The following is a 20871-nucleotide window of genomic DNA, read 5'->3' on the forward strand; positions in this document are numbered from 1 at the left end:
AATTGCAAATTTGAGTCAAATTTTTTTTGCATTTCCAGATTTTATTCTCATTTTAGATATAGCACGTCTTATAGTGAACAAAAAATAAATAAATTTGCTACAAAGATATTAAATTAAAATTTGTATATTGTCTTTTATGCAAATTTATTTTTATATTTTTATTTTATTTTTTATGAAGGTATCCTCTATTCTATTCGAAATTTTCGTTTTCGTTTACATATTACATATGTATTTATAATTAATTTATTTATTTATACATATGTATTTATAATTAATTTAATTATTTTTTAATTTAATTTAATTAATTATAAATACATATGTAATAGTAAAGCGCCAATTGCATACCTAACCGGTGGTGTGAAATAGGTTAAATTCCTTTAGAACATTTCTTCACATTCTTAACTAAAAATTCGTGTTTTTTGAATTATGACGCTATTGAAGTAAATGGGCGATATATGTATATGTAGTTTATATTGGTGATATAGGCCTACTGGGGAACCGAGCACCCAAAACTAACTTCGATAGCGCGCCAACGGCGTATCTCCCGGGTGGTGTGGAAAAAGCAAATTTTCAATTCAATTTCAAGTAATTTCACCACAATTCTATGTAAATTTCATTTGATTTTACATATTTGTTATATTTTTTTTAAGGAGCTCCATACCAAAACTTATAAGTACATTTGAAAAGTTTGTAGAAAATTTAAGAAAATACAATCAAAGATTATAACGTCTTAGGTCAAATTCAAAATTTTAATGAGAACTTTAAGTAAGATAGATCAGTTTGCTATATTTCCACTCACTGCTCAACTATTAACGCATTATTGCACTACCCCAACACTGGATGCATAGAGTGAGTTGAAAAAAAATACAAGTTGGTCCACTTTCGACCACGGGCGATACTAGTTTATTTTATTCGCACCAATTTAATAAGTGTAGATAAAGTCATACACTTAGCAGTCTATATAAATTGTAAGTGCGTATGTATATGCATGTAAAAAAACACAGCCATTATTCGACTTTTTTCTATGCGAGTGAAGCGCTGCTATTTTTGTGAACACCGCTGTTTATATCGCCACCTATAATATTTCTAACATTATTTAAAGAGTACTATTTGTTAAACCAATTCCCTTCAAGTTTTAATTCTTGAAATACCCAATCAATCTAGTTCCAAGCTATGATGAGAATAACTAAGAAAAGCTCAATTCAAAGAACTTAATATTTCTTTTGCCAATATTAACAATATAACCTTCGTAATGTTGGCTGGGTTGTACTTAAGAAACATGAGCCAGCTTACATGTACTTATATATATACATACGTACATTCGCTAGTAAGCGCCAGATTAGTTTGACGATATCATACCCAAATGCTGGATGGATATATTTTGTTGGTAAATACTGTTGCTGATCCCATAAAAAACAATAAAGAGATACAGAGTTAAAATAACATAAATGCTCTAGAAGCTTTGTTAATCTAAAATTTAATATTCCATTCGAGTTATATAGGGAAATCTAGATTTCTGTGTTAATAAGATATTTCGGTATATGAAGAGTATTTTTAATGAAACGATCCCTCTGTTGTATTAAAACACCACAAAAACTCTAATTAATGCCGTTTCATAGGAGTTTGCATGATAAGGTCAACTTCCCGAAAAAAAAGGTTCCTTGTTATTAACCCAAGCTATAAGCTATAAATAATTTCTTCAACGCTTCTGTAATTTCAGACTTGTAGTTTTTGACCAAATTATTTTTGTTTGGGATAGATCGGCCTTTGGCCGATCCCCGGTGTACTTCCCGAAAAAAAACGTTCTCAAATAATAACCTAAACAAAAAGCTACCTATCCACCAAATTTCAACCCAATCGCTAAACAAGTAAGCCTTCGCTATCTAAACTTAAATTCTGATCCTGACTGCCTGCGTAGTGAAACGCAAAAATCCTTCGAGTTGTGCAGGAATTGTGCGTGCATTTGTGCGTGCATTTGTGCCGGCACACCAAGTTGCCTGTTTTGTGCATTTCAATGCATACTAAGATTCTTTGTTTTTCATTTTAGGTGCTTTAAAAAAATGAAATCTACTTTTGTTCAAACTCACTAAATTTATAAATTTATAACAATTAGTTGCAAATTTGACCCAAATGTTTTTTGCATTTCCAGATTTTATGTTCATTTTAGATATAGCACGTCTTATAGTGAACAAAAAATAAATAAATTTGCTACAAAGATATTACATTAAAATTTGTATATTGTCTTTTATGCAAATTTATTTTGATATTTCTTATTTTATTTTATTATATTATCTTTTATCACATTGTATATTAAATTTGCTACGAAGATATTATATTAAAATTTGTATATTGTATTTTATGCTAATTTATTTTGATATTTCTTATTTTATTATATTATCTTTTATCACGTTGTATATTAAATTTGCTACAAAGATATTACATTAAAATTTGTATATTGTCTTTTATGCTAATTTAATTTGATATTTCTTATTTTATTTTATTATATTATCTTTTATTTCAACTTAGTTTATTATTATTTAAATGCAACTTGATTGAATCGGAAAATTTCACTTTGGATATTAAACGAAAAAAACGACCCAAAAACGTTTTCGATTTTAGGTCGAAATATTGCATAGGCCGTATATTACTCTACTATCTATATATTAATACGCTAACAAAATTTCCATACAATCAATTGGCAGGCTGTTCCGCATACTTAGCATACGTAAAATCATATAAAAGTTATATGAATCGATTCGTATTGATCAGCCGCAGTGCATAGGTCTATTTTTGTTAACAAATATTACTCTACTTGTTTATAATTAATAGAAAAGGTTTTTTGTAAATTCGAAAATCTGTGCAACTATCGAAATTGCCATCTGCAGGACGCATTATGTTCACAAACCCCCCTGAGTACATAGCTCCAAATTCTCAATTGTCGCTTTGCTCAAATGTTTCATCTCTACATATGTATGTATATATTTGTACACGCCAAACGGTGAGAGAACTACTGCTTCGCTCATTTTCTGTTGAAATAAAATATTGTTTCCCATTGTTGCCAATTACCTATATTGGTCTGTACCAAAATCCTTAAAAAATTGTTCTAAAATATTTGTTAGCGCACAAAAAAACTTTAAAGAGAAGTAATAACTTAACCAGCCTATATTTTTGGACAAATTTTACTTACACGTAAAAGCATAGGTCTTTATTTAACAGGTGCTTTAAAAAAATGAAATCAGAAATAATGAGTCAACTTTTGTTCAAACTCACTAAATTTATTTATTTATAACAATTAATTGTAAATTTGACCCAAATGTTTTTTGCATTTCCAGATTCTATGCTCATTTTAGATATAGCACGTCTTATAGTGAACAAAAAATAAATAAATTTGCTACAAAGATATTACATTAAAATTTGTATATTGTCTTTTATGCTAATTTATTTTGATATTTCTTATTTTATTTTATTATATTATCTTTTATCACGTTGTATATTAAATTTGCTACAAAGATATTACATTAAAATTTGTATATTGTCTTTTATGCTAATTTATTTTGATATTTCTTATTTTATTTTATTATATTATCTTTTATTTCAACTTAGTTTGATATTATCTAAATGCAACTTGATTGAATCGGAAAATTTCACGTTGTATATTAAACGAAAAAAACGGCCCAAAAACGTTTTCGATTTTAGGTCGAAATATTGCATAGGCCGTATATTACTCTACTATCTATATATTAATACGCTAACAAAATTTCCATACAATCAATTGACAGGCTGTTTCGCATACTTAGCATACGTAAAATCATATAAAAGTTATATGAATCGATTCGTATTGATCAGCCTCAGTGCATAGGCCTATTTTTGTTAACAAATATTACTCTCTTTGTTTATAAATAATAGAAAAAGTTTTTTGTAAATTCGAAAATCTGTGCAACTATCGAAATTGCCATCTGTAGGACGCATTATGTTCACAAACCCCCCTGAGTACATAGCTCCAAATTCTCAATTGTCGCGTTTCTCAAATGTTTCATCTCTACATTAGTATATATTTGTACACGCCAAACGGTGAGAGAACTATTGCTTCGCTCATTTTCTGTTGAAATAAAATATTGTTTCCCATTGTTGCCAATTACCTATATTGGTCTGTACCAAAATCCTTAAAAAATTGTTCCAAAATAATTGTTAGCGCACAAAAAAACTTTAAAGAGAAGTAATAACTTAACCAGCCTATTTTTTGGACAAATTTTACTTACACGTAAAAGCATAGGTCTTTATTTAACAGATTCTTTGTTTTTCATTTTAGGTGCTTTCAAAAAAAATAAATCAGAAATAATGAATCAAATTTTGTTCAAACTCACTAAATTTATTTATTTATAACAATTAATTGCAAATTTGACCCAAATGTTTTTTGCATTTCCAGATTTTATGCTCATTTTAGATATAGCACGTCTTATAGTGAACAAAAAATAAATAAATTTGCTACAAAGATATTAAATTAAAATTTGTATATTGCCTATTAAGCTAATTTATTTTGATATTTCTTATTTTATTTTATTATATTATCTTTTATTTCAACTTAGTTTATTATTATTTAAATGCAACTTGATTGAATCGGAAAATTTCACGTTGTATATTAAACGAAAAAAAACGACCCAAAAACGTTTTCGATTTTAGGTCGAAATATTGCATAGGCCGTATATTAGTCTACTATCTATATATTAATACGCTAACAAAATTTCCATAGAATCAATTGACAGGCTGTTTCGCATACTTAGCATATGTAAAATCATATAAAAGTTATATGAATCGATTCGTATTGATCAGCCGCAGTGCATAGGCCTATTTTTGTTAACAAATATTACTCTATTTGTTTATAATTAATAGAACAATTTTTTGTAAATTCGAAAATCCGTGCAACTATCGAAATTGCCATCTGTAGGACGCATTATGTTCACAAACCCCCCTGAGTACATAGCTCCAAATTCTCAATTGTCGCGTTGCTCAAATGTTTCATCTCTACATATGTATATATTTGTACACGCCAAACGGTGAGAGAACTACTGCTTCGCTCATTTTCTGTTGAAATAAAATATTGTTTCCCACTGTTGCAAAATACCTATATTGGTCTGTACCAATATCCTTAAAAAATTGTTAGCGCACAAAAAAACTTTAAAGAGAAGTAATAACTTAACCGGCCTATTTTTTTGGACAAATTTTACTTACACGTAAAAGCATAGGTCTTTATTTAACAGATTATTTGTTTTTCATTTTAGGTGCTTTAAAAAAATGAAATCAGAAATAATGAGTCAACTTTTGTTCAAACTCACTAAATTTATTTATTTATAATAATTAATTGCAAATTTGACTCAAATTTTTTTTTGCATTTCCAGATTTTATTCTCATTTTAGATATAGCACGTCTTATAGTGAACAAAAAATAAATAAATTTGCTACAAAGATATTACATTAAAATTTGTATATTGTCTTTTATGCAAATTTATTTTTATATTTTTATTTTATTTTTTATGAAGGTATCCTCTATTCTATTCGAAATTTTCGTTTTCGTTTACATATTACATATGTATTTATAATTAATTTAATTATTTATACATATGTATTTATAATTAATTTAATTATTTTTTAATTTAATTTAATTAATTATAAATACATATGTAATAGTAAAGCGCCAATTGCATACCTAACCGGTGGTGTGAAATAGGTTAAATTCCTTTAGAACATTTCTTCACATTCTAAACTAAAAATTCGTGTTTTTTGAATTATGACGCTATTGAAGTAAATGGGCGATATATGTATATGTAGTTTATATTGGTGATATAGGCCTACTGGGGAACCGAGCACCCAAAACTAACTTCGATAGCGCGCCAACGGCGTATCTCCCGGGTGATGTGGAAAAAGCAAATTTTCAATTCAATTTCAAGTAATTTCACCACAATTCTATGTAAATTTCATTTGATTTTACATATTTGTTATATTTTTTTTAAGGAGCTCCATACCAAAACTTATAATTACATTTGAAAAGTTTGTAGAAAATTTAAGAAAATACAATCAAAGATTATAACGTCTTAGGTCAAATTCAAAATTTTAATGAGAACTTTAAGTAAGATAGATCAGTTTGCTATATTTCCACTCACTGCTCAACTATTAACGCATTATTGCACTACCCCAACACTGGATGCATAGAGTGAGTTGAAAAAAATACAAGTTGGTCGACTTTCGACCACGGGCGATACTAGTTTATTTTATTCGCACCAATTTCATAAGTGTAGATAAAGTCATACACTTAGCAGTCTATATAAATTGTAAGTGCATATGTATATGCATGTAAAAAAACACAGCCATTATTCGACTTTTTTCTATGCGAGTGAAGCGCTGCTATTTTTGTGAACACCGCTGTTTATATCGCCACCTATAATATTTCTAACATTATTTAAAGAGTACTATTTGTTAAACCAATTCCCTTCAAGTTTTATTTCGTGAAATACCCAATCAATCTAGTTCCCAGCTATGATGAGAATAACTAAGAAAAGCTCAATTCTAAGAACTTAATATTTCTTTTGCCAATATTAACAATATAACCTTCGTAATGTTGGCTGGGTTGTACTTAAGAAACATGAGCCGGCTTACATGTACTTATATATATACATACGTACATTCGCTAGTAAGCGCCAGATTAGTTTGACGATATCATACCCAAATGCTGGATGGATATATTTTGTTGGTAAATACTGTTGCTGATCCCATAAAAAACAATAAAGAGATACAGAGTTAAAATAACATAAATGCTCTAGAAGCTTTGTTAATCTAAAATTTAATATTCCATTCGAGTTATATAGGGAAATCTAGATTTCTGTGTTAATAAGATATTTCGGTATATGAAGAGTATTTTTAATGAAACGATCCCTCTGTTGTATTAAAACACACCACAAAAACTCTAATTAATGCCGTTTCATAGGAATTTGCATGATAAGGTCAACTTCCCGAAAAAAAAGGTTCCTTGTTATTAACCCAAGCTATAAGCTATAAATAATTTCTTCAACGCTTCTGTAATTTCAGACTTGTAGTTTTTGACCAAATTATTTTTGTTTGGGATAGATCGGCCTTTGGCCGATCCCCGGTGTACTTCCCGAAAAAAAACGTTCTCAAATAATAACCTAAACAAAAAGCTACCTATCCACCAAATTTCAACCCAATCGCTAAACAAGTAAGCCTTCGCTATCTAAACTTAAATTCTAATCCTGACTGCCTGCGTAGTGAAACGCAAAAATCCTTCGAGTTGTGCAGGAATTGTGCGTGCATTTGTGCGTGCATTTGTGCTGGCACACCAAGTTGCCTGTTTTGTGCATTTCAATGCATACTAAGAGTTTTGTGTAATATTGTGTCGCACAAATACAAAACACAAAAAAAAATTCGAGATTCGCCAAGTATTTTATTATTTTGTATTTGAAGGCGTGCATCGTAAAGTCGAATAATATACAATTGAATTGTGCCGTTTTGTAAGGATGCACACTCTGCATGCAACCCATAGGGTTAAATCATTTGCTTAAATTTGTTAGATATAATAGTCTCATACAAGACTGTCAATCACACGTTGTTAAACTCACTTTGGTATGGACTTCTCAAACATACTTTGACATGTTATGCCTGTCATTAACCCAGCCAGTACCGCTCATTTGGGCGCAATTCTGGTAAGTTTTGTGAATTTTCTTTTATAATTCAGACATTTTTAGACACAATCCTGCTGTAGGATCTGCTGAAATGTGCAGAAGGTCAAACTTCCGCCACAATAGGTCGCGGATTTCAAAACGTTTACAATCCTAAATTAGCTAATTTTTTTGGGAGTAGCCAGAACCAGGTTTACATTATGTACATTAGGGTGGGTTGATTTATTAACCGATATCGCGCCATCGATTTTTCGATAGGATTTGGGCTCAGGAAAAAAAGTTCCACTACGCATGTCCAAAAAAATAATTTTCGAGTCTGCGAAATTAAATTTTTTGGACTTTTTGGACTTTGATTTTTAAGGTTTTTCTCATGACCTACTAAAAAAATTATTTTCGAGTCTGTGAAATTTCATTTTTTGACTTTTTTTCGACTCTGTTTTTTAAGGTTTTTTCATGACCTACTAAAAAATTTTCATTTGATTGTAAAATTTTCATGTATACAATGTAAAAAAATATATTTTTTTTTTTTCAAAAACTGTGCCGCTATATAGCGGCCGTTACATAGCGGTAGAGTACGTTGTCAAAAATATTGCAATGTAAATGTAATTATGTGGAAACTAAGAAGACGGTGAAGTTCACGGTAACGTAATATAGCGGCTGGGCATAAAACAACCCTGCCGTCATGACGGTAGAAACTCGTTCATCACCGTTTTTCCCACCGCTATTGTCAAAGCGGTGAATATTTTGTCAAATATTTCAAATTATTTATAAAATAAACAACATTTTTGAATTGAAATTTTTTTGTTGTGAGTTTATTAAAAGAAAAATTATAAAAAAAACTAAAAAAAAACATGCAAAAATGTAAAATTAACTTTTTCAACTCGTCTGCCGTAACAGCTAGAAACGGTAAGTATACCGGCCACTCTTTAGCGGTCGTAACATAGCGGTACCGCTTTTGGAGGAAACCAAACCTTTACCGACAACGTTTTTAGCGGACATTTTTTGTTCGGACAGTGTTCAATGCAATATTGAACTTCACTAATATGAATGTTATATTATCACTTACGTGGGTGACAGGAACAAAGTCCGATTGAGATTTTCCGGTAAATACTGGAGCACCCTACTTTTTGGTGGCAATTACAGTGGATTGTAGATAAATTTACTGTCGTGGTATGATATGGTCGCTGAAACCTTTTCGATCGTCTTCGTTTTCCAATAAAAAAACTAAAACTCAGACCTTTTTGGGTTTACAATTATTATTGTATAAATAACTTTAATTTTAGTTTTATAATTTAAGTACAAAGCTTAAGTAGTTTGAATATTGTATTGTATGTATCCAGCGAAAAAAGTAGAGATGAGTGTTTTATAATTTGCGAACGTAAAGTCAGCTGCATAGCCAAAACGTTGCAAAGCGGTGTTCCATTGGTGCTAACGAATTGGATCCTTGCCCATCCGATTCGTTTTACCCATCAGATCATTTTTACTCCATACTGGTAAGTGTTATAAATCGGGTTTTTTTATTTGTTGATGATTTGATAATGCGTCAAACATACTCCCCGCGTTGCACCAAGTAAAGGGGCAAATGCATAGTTGCGAAAAAGGCGAAATTAAGTTGTGTCGTTTTTCTTTAGGTTGAATGTCAGACTCTTCTGTTTGATTCACAGGATTAGGAAGTAAGCATAGTTTATTTATAGGACGATCCAGAGTTGTGATTGCGGTTTTGACGGTAAAGCGCCAAATACACGACACGAACATTTCCGCGAACATTCCGCAATCTTGTTCGCAGCTTTGGCCATACACCATACGAACTTTTGGCCGAACATTAGTTCTCTTTCAGACAGCGATGAATACGGACAACAATTGTGCTGCAGCAATATTGCTCGCTGTGGCAATTAAGCGTAAAAAAAATTTATACATTTCAATAAATTCACTCAGAAATTTTTTATTGTCCATTTTACTTTTCCGCGCACGTCTGTTCCGTTCAGAAATTACTACGATTATGAGCTATTTCGACATACACGCACGAACAGTTCGCGCAAATGTTCGCCAAAAATTAAAATATTTTGATTTTTGGCGAACATTTGCGCGAACTGGCAAACACCACCATACACGACAGAAAAGGTCGCAGAAACATGACATAACGGGAATGTTCGCGGAAATGTTCGTGTCGTGTATTTGGCGCTTAATTACTCGGGTTAACCCGTCGCTACCGGGATGTAGTTTTATGACCTTCCCTAATGGCAATTTCGATGGAGGGTATCTTTCGTCGATGAGAAGGACAATTGAACCAACTTGAATGGAGGTTGTGGGCAGTTGCCATTTGTAACGCGATTGTAGTTGCTGCAAGTAATCCTTTTGCCATTTTTCCCAGAATTGTTCGGTTAGCCGCTTTGTTAGTTGCCAATGTGAAAGGCGAGATTGAGGCACCTGAGTTAAACTCGGCTCAGGTAAACTGGCAATGGGTCCACCAACGAAAAAGTGACCTGTTGTTAGGTAGTTCATATCGTCAGGATTATCCGCAATTCTGCACAGGGGTCGAGAGTTGAGTACAGCTTGAATTTGTCGTAAGGCTGTTGTAAACTCTTCAAATGAAAATAAATAGCTCTTCATGACGCGTTTCAAGTAATGTTTTATTGACTTTACTCCGGCTTCCCAGTGACCGCCGGAGCAGATGATGGATTAAAACGCCATTGGGTTCCATCCTTTGATAATAAATGAGATAGGCGAGACATCTCGCTTGATGCTGAACTGAAAAGTTCTTTAAGTTCTTTGTCAGCGCCAATAAAGTTCGTTCCTTGATCACTAGTTAGTGTTTTGCTTAAACCGTAGATTCCGGAAAACCATTTGTAGGCTGCAATGAAAGCTTCAGCTGTATAATCAGTCACTAGTTCCAGATGTATGTATGAGGTAGCCGAACAAATAAAGAGAGTAGCATATGCCTTATATGTAGTGCGAATGCGACCGCGACGTTCTTTTAAAGTGAATGGACCGGCATAGTCCACCCCGGTATGCTGGAACAAACGAGCGCTATTGACTCTTGACGACGGGAGTTGTCCCATAAGTTGTTGCTGGCGTTCAGCACGATATCGAGCACATACGATGCAGCAAAGAATTGATTCTCGTACCGCTGCACGGCCGCCCAAGATCCAGAACCGTTGTCGGAGTAAGGCGAGCGTGGAACTTGTGCCTCCATGGGGCGTGCGAAAATGGGTGTCTAGAATAATCAGCTTAGCTAAGTTAGACTTTCGTGGTAAAATATATGGATGTTTCGCGTCATATGGTAATGCGGAGTTTTCGAGGCGTCCCCCAACTCGAAGAAAGCCACCAGAGTCCACAAATGGATTGAGGTTACGAATGGAACTAGAAGTTTTTGCAACCGTGGTTTTGGTTTTAGCTAGAAGCTTTATTTCTTCCTTCAAAGCAATCTGCTGGACGAATTTTATCCAAAATTGTAAAGAATCCTGCATTTCTGCAACTGATAGCCATTTGTCATCGTTGATCATTGGGAATCGGCGAGCCTTGTTCGCGAATCGAAAACACCATGAGGTGTCGCGAAATAATTTGGTTAAGTCCGAATAGTAGTCGAGTAATACTGATTCGGAATCATCTGTTTTGTTGTGAAATGTGGATTTGTCTTTCCTTTTCCTTGCTTCTGTTTCTGCTTGTTGGGATTGAGTGAATTTATTCGTCGGTCAAACCGAGCTATCCAACTTAAGGCACTGGGCACCGTGCCACCAGAGTTCGTGTGAATGCAATTGATGAGGCGTCATACCACGTGATGCACAATCCGCGGGGTTTTCCTTACCCGGAACAAACCTCCAACTTGCCGTTGGTAGCCTTTCTTGAACGAAGCTCACTCGATTTGCTACAAAGTCCCTCAATTTTGAGGGATGGTTCGTGAGCCAAGTGAGGGTAACTGATGAATCAGTCCAAAGCCAGACAGAGGCCGATGATAGATTGAACGCATCAATAAGTGTTAGTCGAGTGAGCAGGACTGCTGCGGTGAGCTCAAGACGAGGAATTGACATTCTGGAATTAGGAGTTAGTTTGGTCTTTGCTTGAACCAAACTCACCGTAATGTTTTCCTCATGTAAAACTATATATATATATATAGACGACTGCGCTCATGGCTGCTAGTGATGCGTCAGAAAAGCCATGCATTTCGACTAAAGCAGATTTAGCAAGACCTAGATGCCGAGGAATTGTGATAATGTGCAAGTCTTGGAGGCTAGACTCAAAATCCTTCCAAGAGTTTTGTAACGAATCAGGGAGTTGTTGATCCCATTCAAGCTTGTGAAGCCAGAGATTTTGCATGAGAATTTTTGCAGTGACGAATATCGGAGAAATGAATCCCAGAGGATCAAATATTTGCGCAATCTTGGATAAGACGTTACGTTTTGTAATGGTCTTAATAGGAATAAAGTTGTTATAAAAATGAAAGCTGTCAGACTCGGGATTCCAGCTTAAGCCGAGACTTCGAATAATTTTTGTTGAATCAAACTTGATGTTGGTTTCAGTAGCCAAGAGGTTGGGCTCCAGATGTGTGAGGATCTTCGGTTAATTGGTACTCCATTTCTGAAGGTGAAATTGACCAGCGTTGCAAAGTTGTATAACTTGGTTGACCAATTCGATGCACTCCTGTATAGTGTCAGCTCCACCGAATTCGTCGTCTGCGTATCGACCGAGTGATAGCATTGGAGTCGCTAGTAGAAATCGATGTCCATCGTCAATAACAAGCTGCTTAAATGCTCTTAGGGCTAAGAAGGGTGCACATGCTTGACCATAAGTTACGGTGCGGAGATGGTATTCGACTAACTTCCCATTTGACAACCATAGTATTCTCTGTAAAGCCCAATCATCCTGGTGAACCAAGACGCGACGATATATTTCTTTAACATCAGCCGAGACCACGTATTTGTAACTACGAAAATAATGTAAAACATCGGTAAGATCAGTTTGGAGTTTTTCCGCGGTGTAAACTATGTCGTTGAGTGACTTGCCGCTCATTGTTCGAGCTGAACCATTAAAAAAACTCGTAGTTTAGTAGTCGTACTAGATGGTCAGAGCACACCATGATGAGGCAAATATTATATGATTGATTTAGGTACGTAGCCATCAGGGACTTTGGACATGTGAAGACTGGTTTTGTTGTCGCTCAAAAATTCGGTATACATTCGGGCGTATTCCGGGTTGGCGTTCAGTCGTCCATTTACGGAAAAAAGGATACGAACTGCGTTTGATCGTGAATCCCCTAATGCTGAAACGAATTGTTTCAGAGGTAATCGGACAACGTACTGTCCAGTTTCGGTGCGTGTGTGCGTCCTTTGGAAATGCGTTTCGCACGCGTCCTCTTCTGGTGTCAACTTAGATCTTAGGGTGGTAACCTCCTCCTGTTGCCAAAACCTTCGAATGAGATTATTTATTTCGTTATCATGCGAGCAATAATGAATACGGGCTGAAGGCATTGCTGTATTTTCTGCGATTGATCCAGAAAGAATCCAGCCAAAGACTGTAGCCTGTGCGAGCGGAGTATGTATTGGACCTTTCCGAAGACCGTTTTGTAAGATTTCGGAGTAGACGTCAGCGCCTAGAATCATATCAATTTTGCCAGGAGTGTTAAATGTTGGGTCAGCAAGTTGTAACCCTTCAAGGTGAGCCCATTCTGTGGATTTATATTCTCTCGACGGTAAAAATGCAGTAAGCTTAGGTAAAATGAACGCAGTAACAGTACACGCGTATCGTTCTGTCGCTAATGGATTTAAGTTGACAAATACTACTCCGCGAGTGGTGGAAACATGGGAAGCGCCTACGCCAAGAAAGCTCATTGCGGCCGCTGTACGCTTCAATCGAAGAAGCTGAACCATTCTTTCACTGATAAATGACAGTTCGGAGCTTGGATCAATCAATGCGCGCGCTATGTGATGCACGTGCTCAACTTGAATTTCTAGGAGTGGAGTTGCTAACAAGACATTTATAAGCTCCTGCGGTGGCATGGTTGACGACAGCAGCTTCCTCACTACTGTTTGATTGCAAATCACTCGATTGAACGGTTGATGATTGTAAGTCATCAGAATCTGCTGTCACGTGGTTGACAGTCGATTTGGTGGGTTTTGATAAAACGATGTGTAACAAGGTATTGTGGCGTTGTTTACACTTACGGCAGGTTCTTTTTGCCGAGCAATCCTTTAACACGTGAGGGCCTAAGCAATTAAAACAGAGTTGCTTCGATTTAACGAAATCTCTGCGTTCAGTAGGAGATTTTCGTTCAAAGGTTGGGCATTTAATTAACTTGTGGTTCTCGGAGCACAAACAACATCGCGATGATGAAGTTGACGAGGTTGTGGCATGACGTTTCGCCTTGTTACTATTTTGAGACTTAACGGAGTCATGACGATCAATGGTTTCCAGTGTAGCCGCACGAGCTTCGATGAACTTGGTGAGAGCTGAAAGGTCAGTTGGGGTTGCGGATGCACCTTGATCAAGCGCCCATGCTTGACGTGTGGTTGAGTCGAGGCACCGAGTCACCAAGTGGACAATCATGATGTCCCAAGAGTCGACAGGAGCTCCAAGAGCTTTCAGAGCGGACAGGGTTTCGGAGACAGTTGAGAGCAACCCTTGTAACCCCTTTGCAGACGGCTGCGGGAGCTTTTTAAGCGTAAATAAGGCTTCAAGTTGAGTTTCAATAAGAAAACGTTTGTTCTCATAGCGTGCAACTAATTTATTCCATGCGGGAACGAAGTTATCAGAAGTGATTGCGAAGGTGGCTAGCAGACGCGCTGCTTCCCCGGATAAACTTCGCTTAAGATACTGTAACTTTGTGACATTGTCGAGAATCGTACTCGACCCGACAAGTGAAGTATACATATCGCTGAAAGATCTCCAATTTCTGAAGTTTCCATCGAACGTGGGAAGAACCAATTCAGGTAATCTTGATCGGGTGGATAAGGCAGGGGCTACTAAGGAAGTTTCGGCGAGGACAGATCCGTCGTGTGGATTTGCTGCGTTGAAATCAGCAAGCTTTTCTAATAAAAATACCTTTTGTTGATCGGAAGCTTCGTACATACTAGCGAACACGTTGTTGGTTATGTAATCGTTATCTTTTATACCCTCAAATTTTAATGCATATATTGATTCGTGTTTACGTTCAATTCTTTCCCAAGTTTTTTCCAGGTGGTCAAGGCGCGCTTGAACTTTAATTTTGGTTAACTCCGCTACAGAGGCCTTTAATATAGGCTCAGCGGCGATTTTTAATAATTGAAAACAATTTTGTTGTAATTGGACTTTGGACTCGAGGGACCTGACTTCGGCCATTTTGGGGGAACTAATTTATCAACAGGAACCGTTGCTTCTATTAGAATAGCCTGATCAAGAGATCAGGCTCGAAGGACCAGCTTGTTCAATGCAATATTGAACTTCACTAATATGAATGTTATATTATCACTTACGTGGATTGCAGGAACAAAGTCCGATTGAGATTTTCCGGTAAATACTGGAGCACCCTACCTTTTGGTGGCAATTACAGTGGATTGTAGATAAATTTACTGTCGTAGTATGATATGGTCGCTGAAAACTTTTCGATCTTCTTCGTTTTCCAATAAATTAACTAAAACTCAGACCTTTTTGGGTTTACAATTATTATTGTATAAATAACTTTAATTTTAGATTTATAATTTAAGTACAAAGCTTAAGTAGTTTGAAAATTGTATTGTATGTATCCAGCGAAAAAAGTAGAGATGAGTGTTTTATAATTTGCGAACGTGAAGTCAGCTGCATAGCCAAAACGTTGCAAAGCGGTGTTCCATTGGTGCTAACGAATTGGATCCTTGCCCATCCGATTGGTTTTACCCATCAGATCATTTTTACTCCATACTGGTAAGTGTTATAAATCGGTTTTTTTTTTATTTGTTTATGATTTGATGATGCGTCAAACAGACAGGGTATACATATGAAAATTTGTTTAGTAGGTCATGAAAAATACCTAAAAAGTCAAAGTCGAAAAAAAGCCAAAAAAATGAAATTTCGCAGGCTCGAAAATTATTTTTTTGGGTATGCGTAGTGGAACTTTTTTCCCCGAACCGAAATCCTATCGAAAAATCGATGGCGAGATATCGGTTAAAAAATCGACCCACCCTAATGTGCATAATGTAAACGTGGTTACGGATACTCCCGAAAAATTAGCTTTCTTATAATATATCATAAGTCTACTATGTCTACAAATTTTGGCCTATTGAAAAAAATAACCCTTAGCTAATCCAACACCGGCAAGGTCATTCACAGCATTTCTGCGTTAAACGATCTTCTGCTTTAAACACATTTCTGCATAGGCGACCTTCGCCTACGCTTCTTAAAAGTAGTCCTTAGCCGATCCAAGGCCGGGGACGCTCGTCTCAGTATTTCTGCTTTAAATACCTGTCTGCGCTTCTAAAAAATAACCCTTAGCCAAAGATTGATCGAAGAGTAAAGATGTTGCAGGGACGAAAAATAGTGTGAAGCTTCACAAAATTCTAGTATGTCACATTCACCACTTACCACAGCAGAATTTGTTAAACTACCACTGTCTGTATTTGTTATTTAACAATTATTTGTACACTTTTTATTCAGCTAATCTGTTCAGAATTTACATTTTTACACTCAAAGACTACTATCAGCGTATTTTTTGTGCTTAAATTATGTGAAAACTTGTGTTAAAGTTTGTGGTGTGGAGGAAGTGACCTACTAGAATTTTGTTACGCTCCGCTGCTTTCCACCGAAGTTTGCGCCTGCAACATCTTTACTCTTCGATCAGTCTTTGCCTTAGCCGATCCAAGGCGTTAAACGCACTTCAGCTTTAAACACCTTTCTGCATAGGTTGCTTTCGCCAGTGTTTTTAAAAAATAACCCCGAGCCGATCCAAGGTCGGCTACATCCGTCACAGTATTTCTGCTTTAAACACCTTTCTGCATAAGCAGCCTTCTCTTGCGTTTCTAAAACATAACCCTCAGCCGATCCAAGGTCGGTTACACCCGTCACAGTATTTCCGCGTTAAACGCCATTCTGCTTCAAACACCCTTTTGCATTAGCGGCACTCGCCTGCGCTTCTAAAAAATAACCCTTAGTCGATCCAGGGGCGGCTACACCTGTCACAGTATTTCTGCGTTAAACGCATTTCCGCCTGAAACACCATTCTGTATAGGCGGCCCTCGGCCAGTTCAACGCTGGCTACGCTTTTAAAATTTTGTCCTGATTTCATTAGTGATTTCGCTGAGATTGGACCATTTTAACAGTTATTCCGATATATGGACGACTTTTTGAACGTAGTCGACCCGTTTCTTCATTAAAAAAAAGATTTAAGGTATCGCTTTTTTGATTGGGATAGATTGATTTACATCCCTGAGATATTTCGTTTCTTTAATGTGTTTTTGCTTTTTCTTTATTTTTCAGACAAACGAGGTGAGGACAATATTACCTTCGTATGTGCCTCTTATGTATGCGATTGCAGATTACATTGCGAAAAACATATAAGGTACTTAATGGCGGCCTAGTGTTGCTTCAAGCTTATTTTTTGTTAGATAGAAATAAATTGGACTACATACAGCTATGGTCAGTCCTCTAGCGCAGAAAGAAGAAAAATATTCAGCAAAACCGATTTATAGGAATACAGCCAAGTATGTTTGCTTATAACTTATTTAATAATTCATTACAAACTAAAATGACATAAACTGAAAAAAAAATCTCTTAATAATAAAAACAGTAGGGTTAGTTTATCATTTTGTGGGCAAAATTTCGTTGCACTCCACCTTATTTATAAAAAGTATTAAGTAATTTTAACAGAAAATGTTTCTTTTATCGATCTCCAAACTCACAACCCCTATGTTAATCCAGTCTAATACCTGCTGAATGCTACAGAATTAATGCCGGGTACAACCATATAAAAGGATATGATTAAATTTAAGACAGAGGTGGATTCAAAATGTATGTAGCTACTTCCTTTAAGTAATTACCAGGTTTCTGTACTTAGGAAGTTTGCGCCATCAATAATAATCGTTGCAAGGATGTTCATCATGTTTAAGCTTTAATTTAAAATTATGCAACTTATATTTAATACTTACCGCTGTATGAAAGTGAGTGCCCTTCCGTGAGCCCAAAGATGACCCGCCAAAGGATGCCTCAATTGTGTAACTATTTGTGATGCCCAGCATCCAAACCACAATGCGGCCTGTACCCTCTTTACTGCGCTGCACCTTAAATTTACAGCTTTCAAATGAGAACTGTAAAAAATAAAAACATAGAAATTAAGGGAAAATTAAAATCAACCAATGAATAAAAATTTATAAAAATGTAACACGAAGAAAAGTGTGCACATAGAAAATGTGGCATCAAAAACATATTGTGTCACACGAAACCTGGGTTATGCATTACTTAAAAGCAACAAGAAAAAAAAATAAAGAAGACCAAGTTCGGGCGAAACTGAACATGATGCTCCCAGAGAAATTTCACGAGGATTAAAAGATATGAAAGCTTATAAAAAACAGTTAGACCTAGTTTACATGTAACGAGATTCTCTTCATTTTCGTACTTAACTCCTAATCGTTAATTATATAACTAGATTTCCCATTTAAAATTTTCCTCTCGATAATCGGTAACTATGAACAAATTTTAGAAATGCGGATATTTTCTATAGAAAAAGTTCCACCTCTACAGTGTAATCTCTAATTGGATGCTCAAAATAAAAGAGTAACGTGAAAATTTGACAGAAAATATGTAGTTCCCAGGGATGGAATATATGTAAAAGCGTAGACGATTGACGCTTTATTGTAGATTAAGTTGTGTGTAAACTCTCTTAAAATAATTTTATTACCAAATTGCGTTAGAATTTGTCAATTTTTGTACGGCTTATGGCATTGACAGTAATGTGGAGAGATTGACTGAAAATTTTTGGTTCTTTGGCACTCATCTCACATCGCTGTTTAATATCAACGAAATCAGACGATGATTATTTAGTCAGAGATCGAGTTAGGTTACTTTAAAAAAATGCCACAGATTATAAAATTATGGAAAACACCAAAAACGTGATTATTCCGCAAATGATGCAGTTACAATAGCCATATTTCATGCGTATTTTAAAATACAACCTTCTAATTTAAATTTTTTAAACTTTTCAGAATGGGCGTGGCATCGCACACTTCTGCCTAAATCAATTTTTTGCGTTAGAATTTGTCAATTTTTGTACGGCTTATGGCATTGACAGTAATGTGGAGAGATTAACTGAAAATTTTGGGTTCTTTGGCACTCATCTCACATCGCTGTTTAATATCAGCGAAATCAGACGATGATTATTTAGTCAGAGATCGAGTTAGGTTACTTTAAAAAAATGCCACAGATTATAAAATTATGGAAAACACCAAAAACGTGATTATTCCGCAAATGATGCAGTTACAATAGCCATATTTCATGCGTATTTTAAAATACAACCTTCTAATTTAAATTTTTTAAACTTTTCAGAATGGGCGTGGCATCGCACACTTCTGCCTAAATCAATTTTTCAGATATTATTGGTCATACATATGTAGTTCAAAAAACTTGGACCACGCACACTTTTGTGTAAAAGATTTTTAAAAGAGCTGTAGATGAATATAATAGAGCAAATATAAGTTAAGAGGCTAGGTAGTCAGGTACTCAAAAAGCTAAAGAGCGGGCCGTCCTCGCAGGACCCATCGTAGCCTGCAAATATATTAAAACAACTCAAATTGGGTTTAAAAAAATATATAAACCATCTATCGCCAATGAATACCAAATACAAATTGAATTAATAATTGTTCTAATTGCTAACGCTAGGCCTAAAGCTTTGATTAATTTAAGTATTATTTGTTATTGCATCCAGCGCAGATCGTGGGAAAGTGCGTCGTCAGCTTATTCACACTAATAGGCGTGTTGGCCTCATTTTTAACTTATGTATATCTTTACGAAAAATAACTTTATATCAATCGATTTTACTTCTACACTGTATTTATTACAAAAAAATAAAAATATAGTAAATAAACTAATTGTGGAACCGAGAACCATATTTATACATATTTACATTGTTTTCTACTAAATCGTACATTTAAAAAAAGTTCAATTCTTGTACTCCACTCCACAAAATCACTTCCGAGGTGAAATATCAGTATAATTTAGTTATATACTTCTGCCACATGTCCACATGATATCTTCAATGGCATTTAATTAGATACGCCTATATACCAAAATTTAGCCTAATTTCAGTATTTCGTCATAAAGTCAAACACATATCAAGCAGTTTCCTCACTTTATCTGTTATTTGGTATTGATTTTTTTTTAAGTGGGCGTGGTCGTAAAATGCGTTGGGAAATTTAACGCTCTTTCCAATGGAACAAACCGCATTTATCTTTCTTAGATTTTTCATAAATCGCATTTAAAGCCAAATCGGACCACAAATACGATTACTTGAAATATTTTGATCCATGCGCCACCTATCGGAGTTTTTTTCTTATTATTGCATTGTCATCGGGTTCTGAACTATATTCCAAGTTTCAAGCTTGTAGCTTAATTACAAAATTCGTTCACAACGGCCAGCCGCTACACAGAGTCAAGCTAAACAAAAACTTTAAACGCGTTTTTCTCGAAAACTTGTTTTCGCACAATAGGGTCGTTTCATGATTCCAGGTCACATATGTAATAGCAAGGACAACCTCCATACCAGATTCAACTTGATATCTTCAAAGTCTTTTGATTTTCGGGTCGCAAAATTATTAAAATTTCTTATAAATGTGGGCGGTGCCACGCCCATTTTCAAGAATTTCACGTATCAAGTTTCATCACATTATCGGCCTTTGGTAATCAATTATTAATTATTTTTTCCATTTTTCCAAATTTTCGATATCGAAAAGTGGGCGAGATAATTGTTCGATTTCTACCATTTTCAATACCAATATGTTCTGGTTTCAGATAAGCCGGAACACCATGTTTTGTAAAGATATCTCAATTTTTACTCAAGTTATCGTGTTAACAGATGGCGGACGTAATCTAAAATATATTTCGATGCTGATAATTTTTATATAAGGAATCGATCTTGATACCTTTATGTCATTACGTACAACCGTTATCCCATCCAAAATTAATGGCAACTCAAGCTTATTTGGAGATGTTGTGCATAGCATTAACCAAGTACCATTCCATTATGCGCAACA

At 35.1% G+C, this 20871-nt stretch overlaps 2 protein-coding genes across 36 annotated transcripts in view; one reads left to right on the forward strand and one right to left on the reverse strand.

Moving 5' to 3' along the window:
• The window catches only part of Nadsyn (NAD synthetase), a 1223365-nt gene that overhangs the window by 501819 nt on the left and 700675 nt on the right, over window positions 1-20871 (forward strand). For 8 of the 10 annotated variants that reach the window (XM_067782501.1, XM_067782503.1, XM_067782511.1 and 5 more), the window contains one exon: window positions 17108-17189. The exons of 1 other annotated variant lie outside the window; for it this stretch is intronic. The gene's annotated coding sequence lies outside the window, so the exon portion shown is untranslated. Of the gene's footprint in view, window positions 1-17107; window positions 17190-17310; window positions 17332-20871 lie in introns of those variants that run through there. One more of the 10 variants, XM_067782510.1, reaches the window with a different exon arrangement.
• Nna1 (Nna1 carboxypeptidase) overlaps window positions 1-20871 on the reverse strand; it is a 725779-nt gene that overhangs the window by 455615 nt on the left and 249293 nt on the right. For all 26 annotated transcript variants that reach the window (XR_010952781.1, XR_010952783.1, XR_010952782.1 and 23 more), the window contains one exon: window positions 17776-17934. Coding sequence is in view for 22 of the 26 variants with exons in the window: in XM_067782491.1 (XP_067638592.1) it covers window positions 17776-17934 (159 nt within the window). In the remaining 4 variants the exon portion in view is untranslated. The remainder of the gene's footprint in view (window positions 1-17775; window positions 17935-20871) is intronic.

This window comes from Eurosta solidaginis, chromosome 4 (assembly GCF_040869045.1).
Source record: "Eurosta solidaginis isolate ZX-2024a chromosome 4, ASM4086904v1, whole genome shotgun sequence".
Lineage (NCBI taxonomy): Eukaryota > Metazoa > Arthropoda > Insecta > Diptera > Tephritidae > Eurosta > Eurosta solidaginis.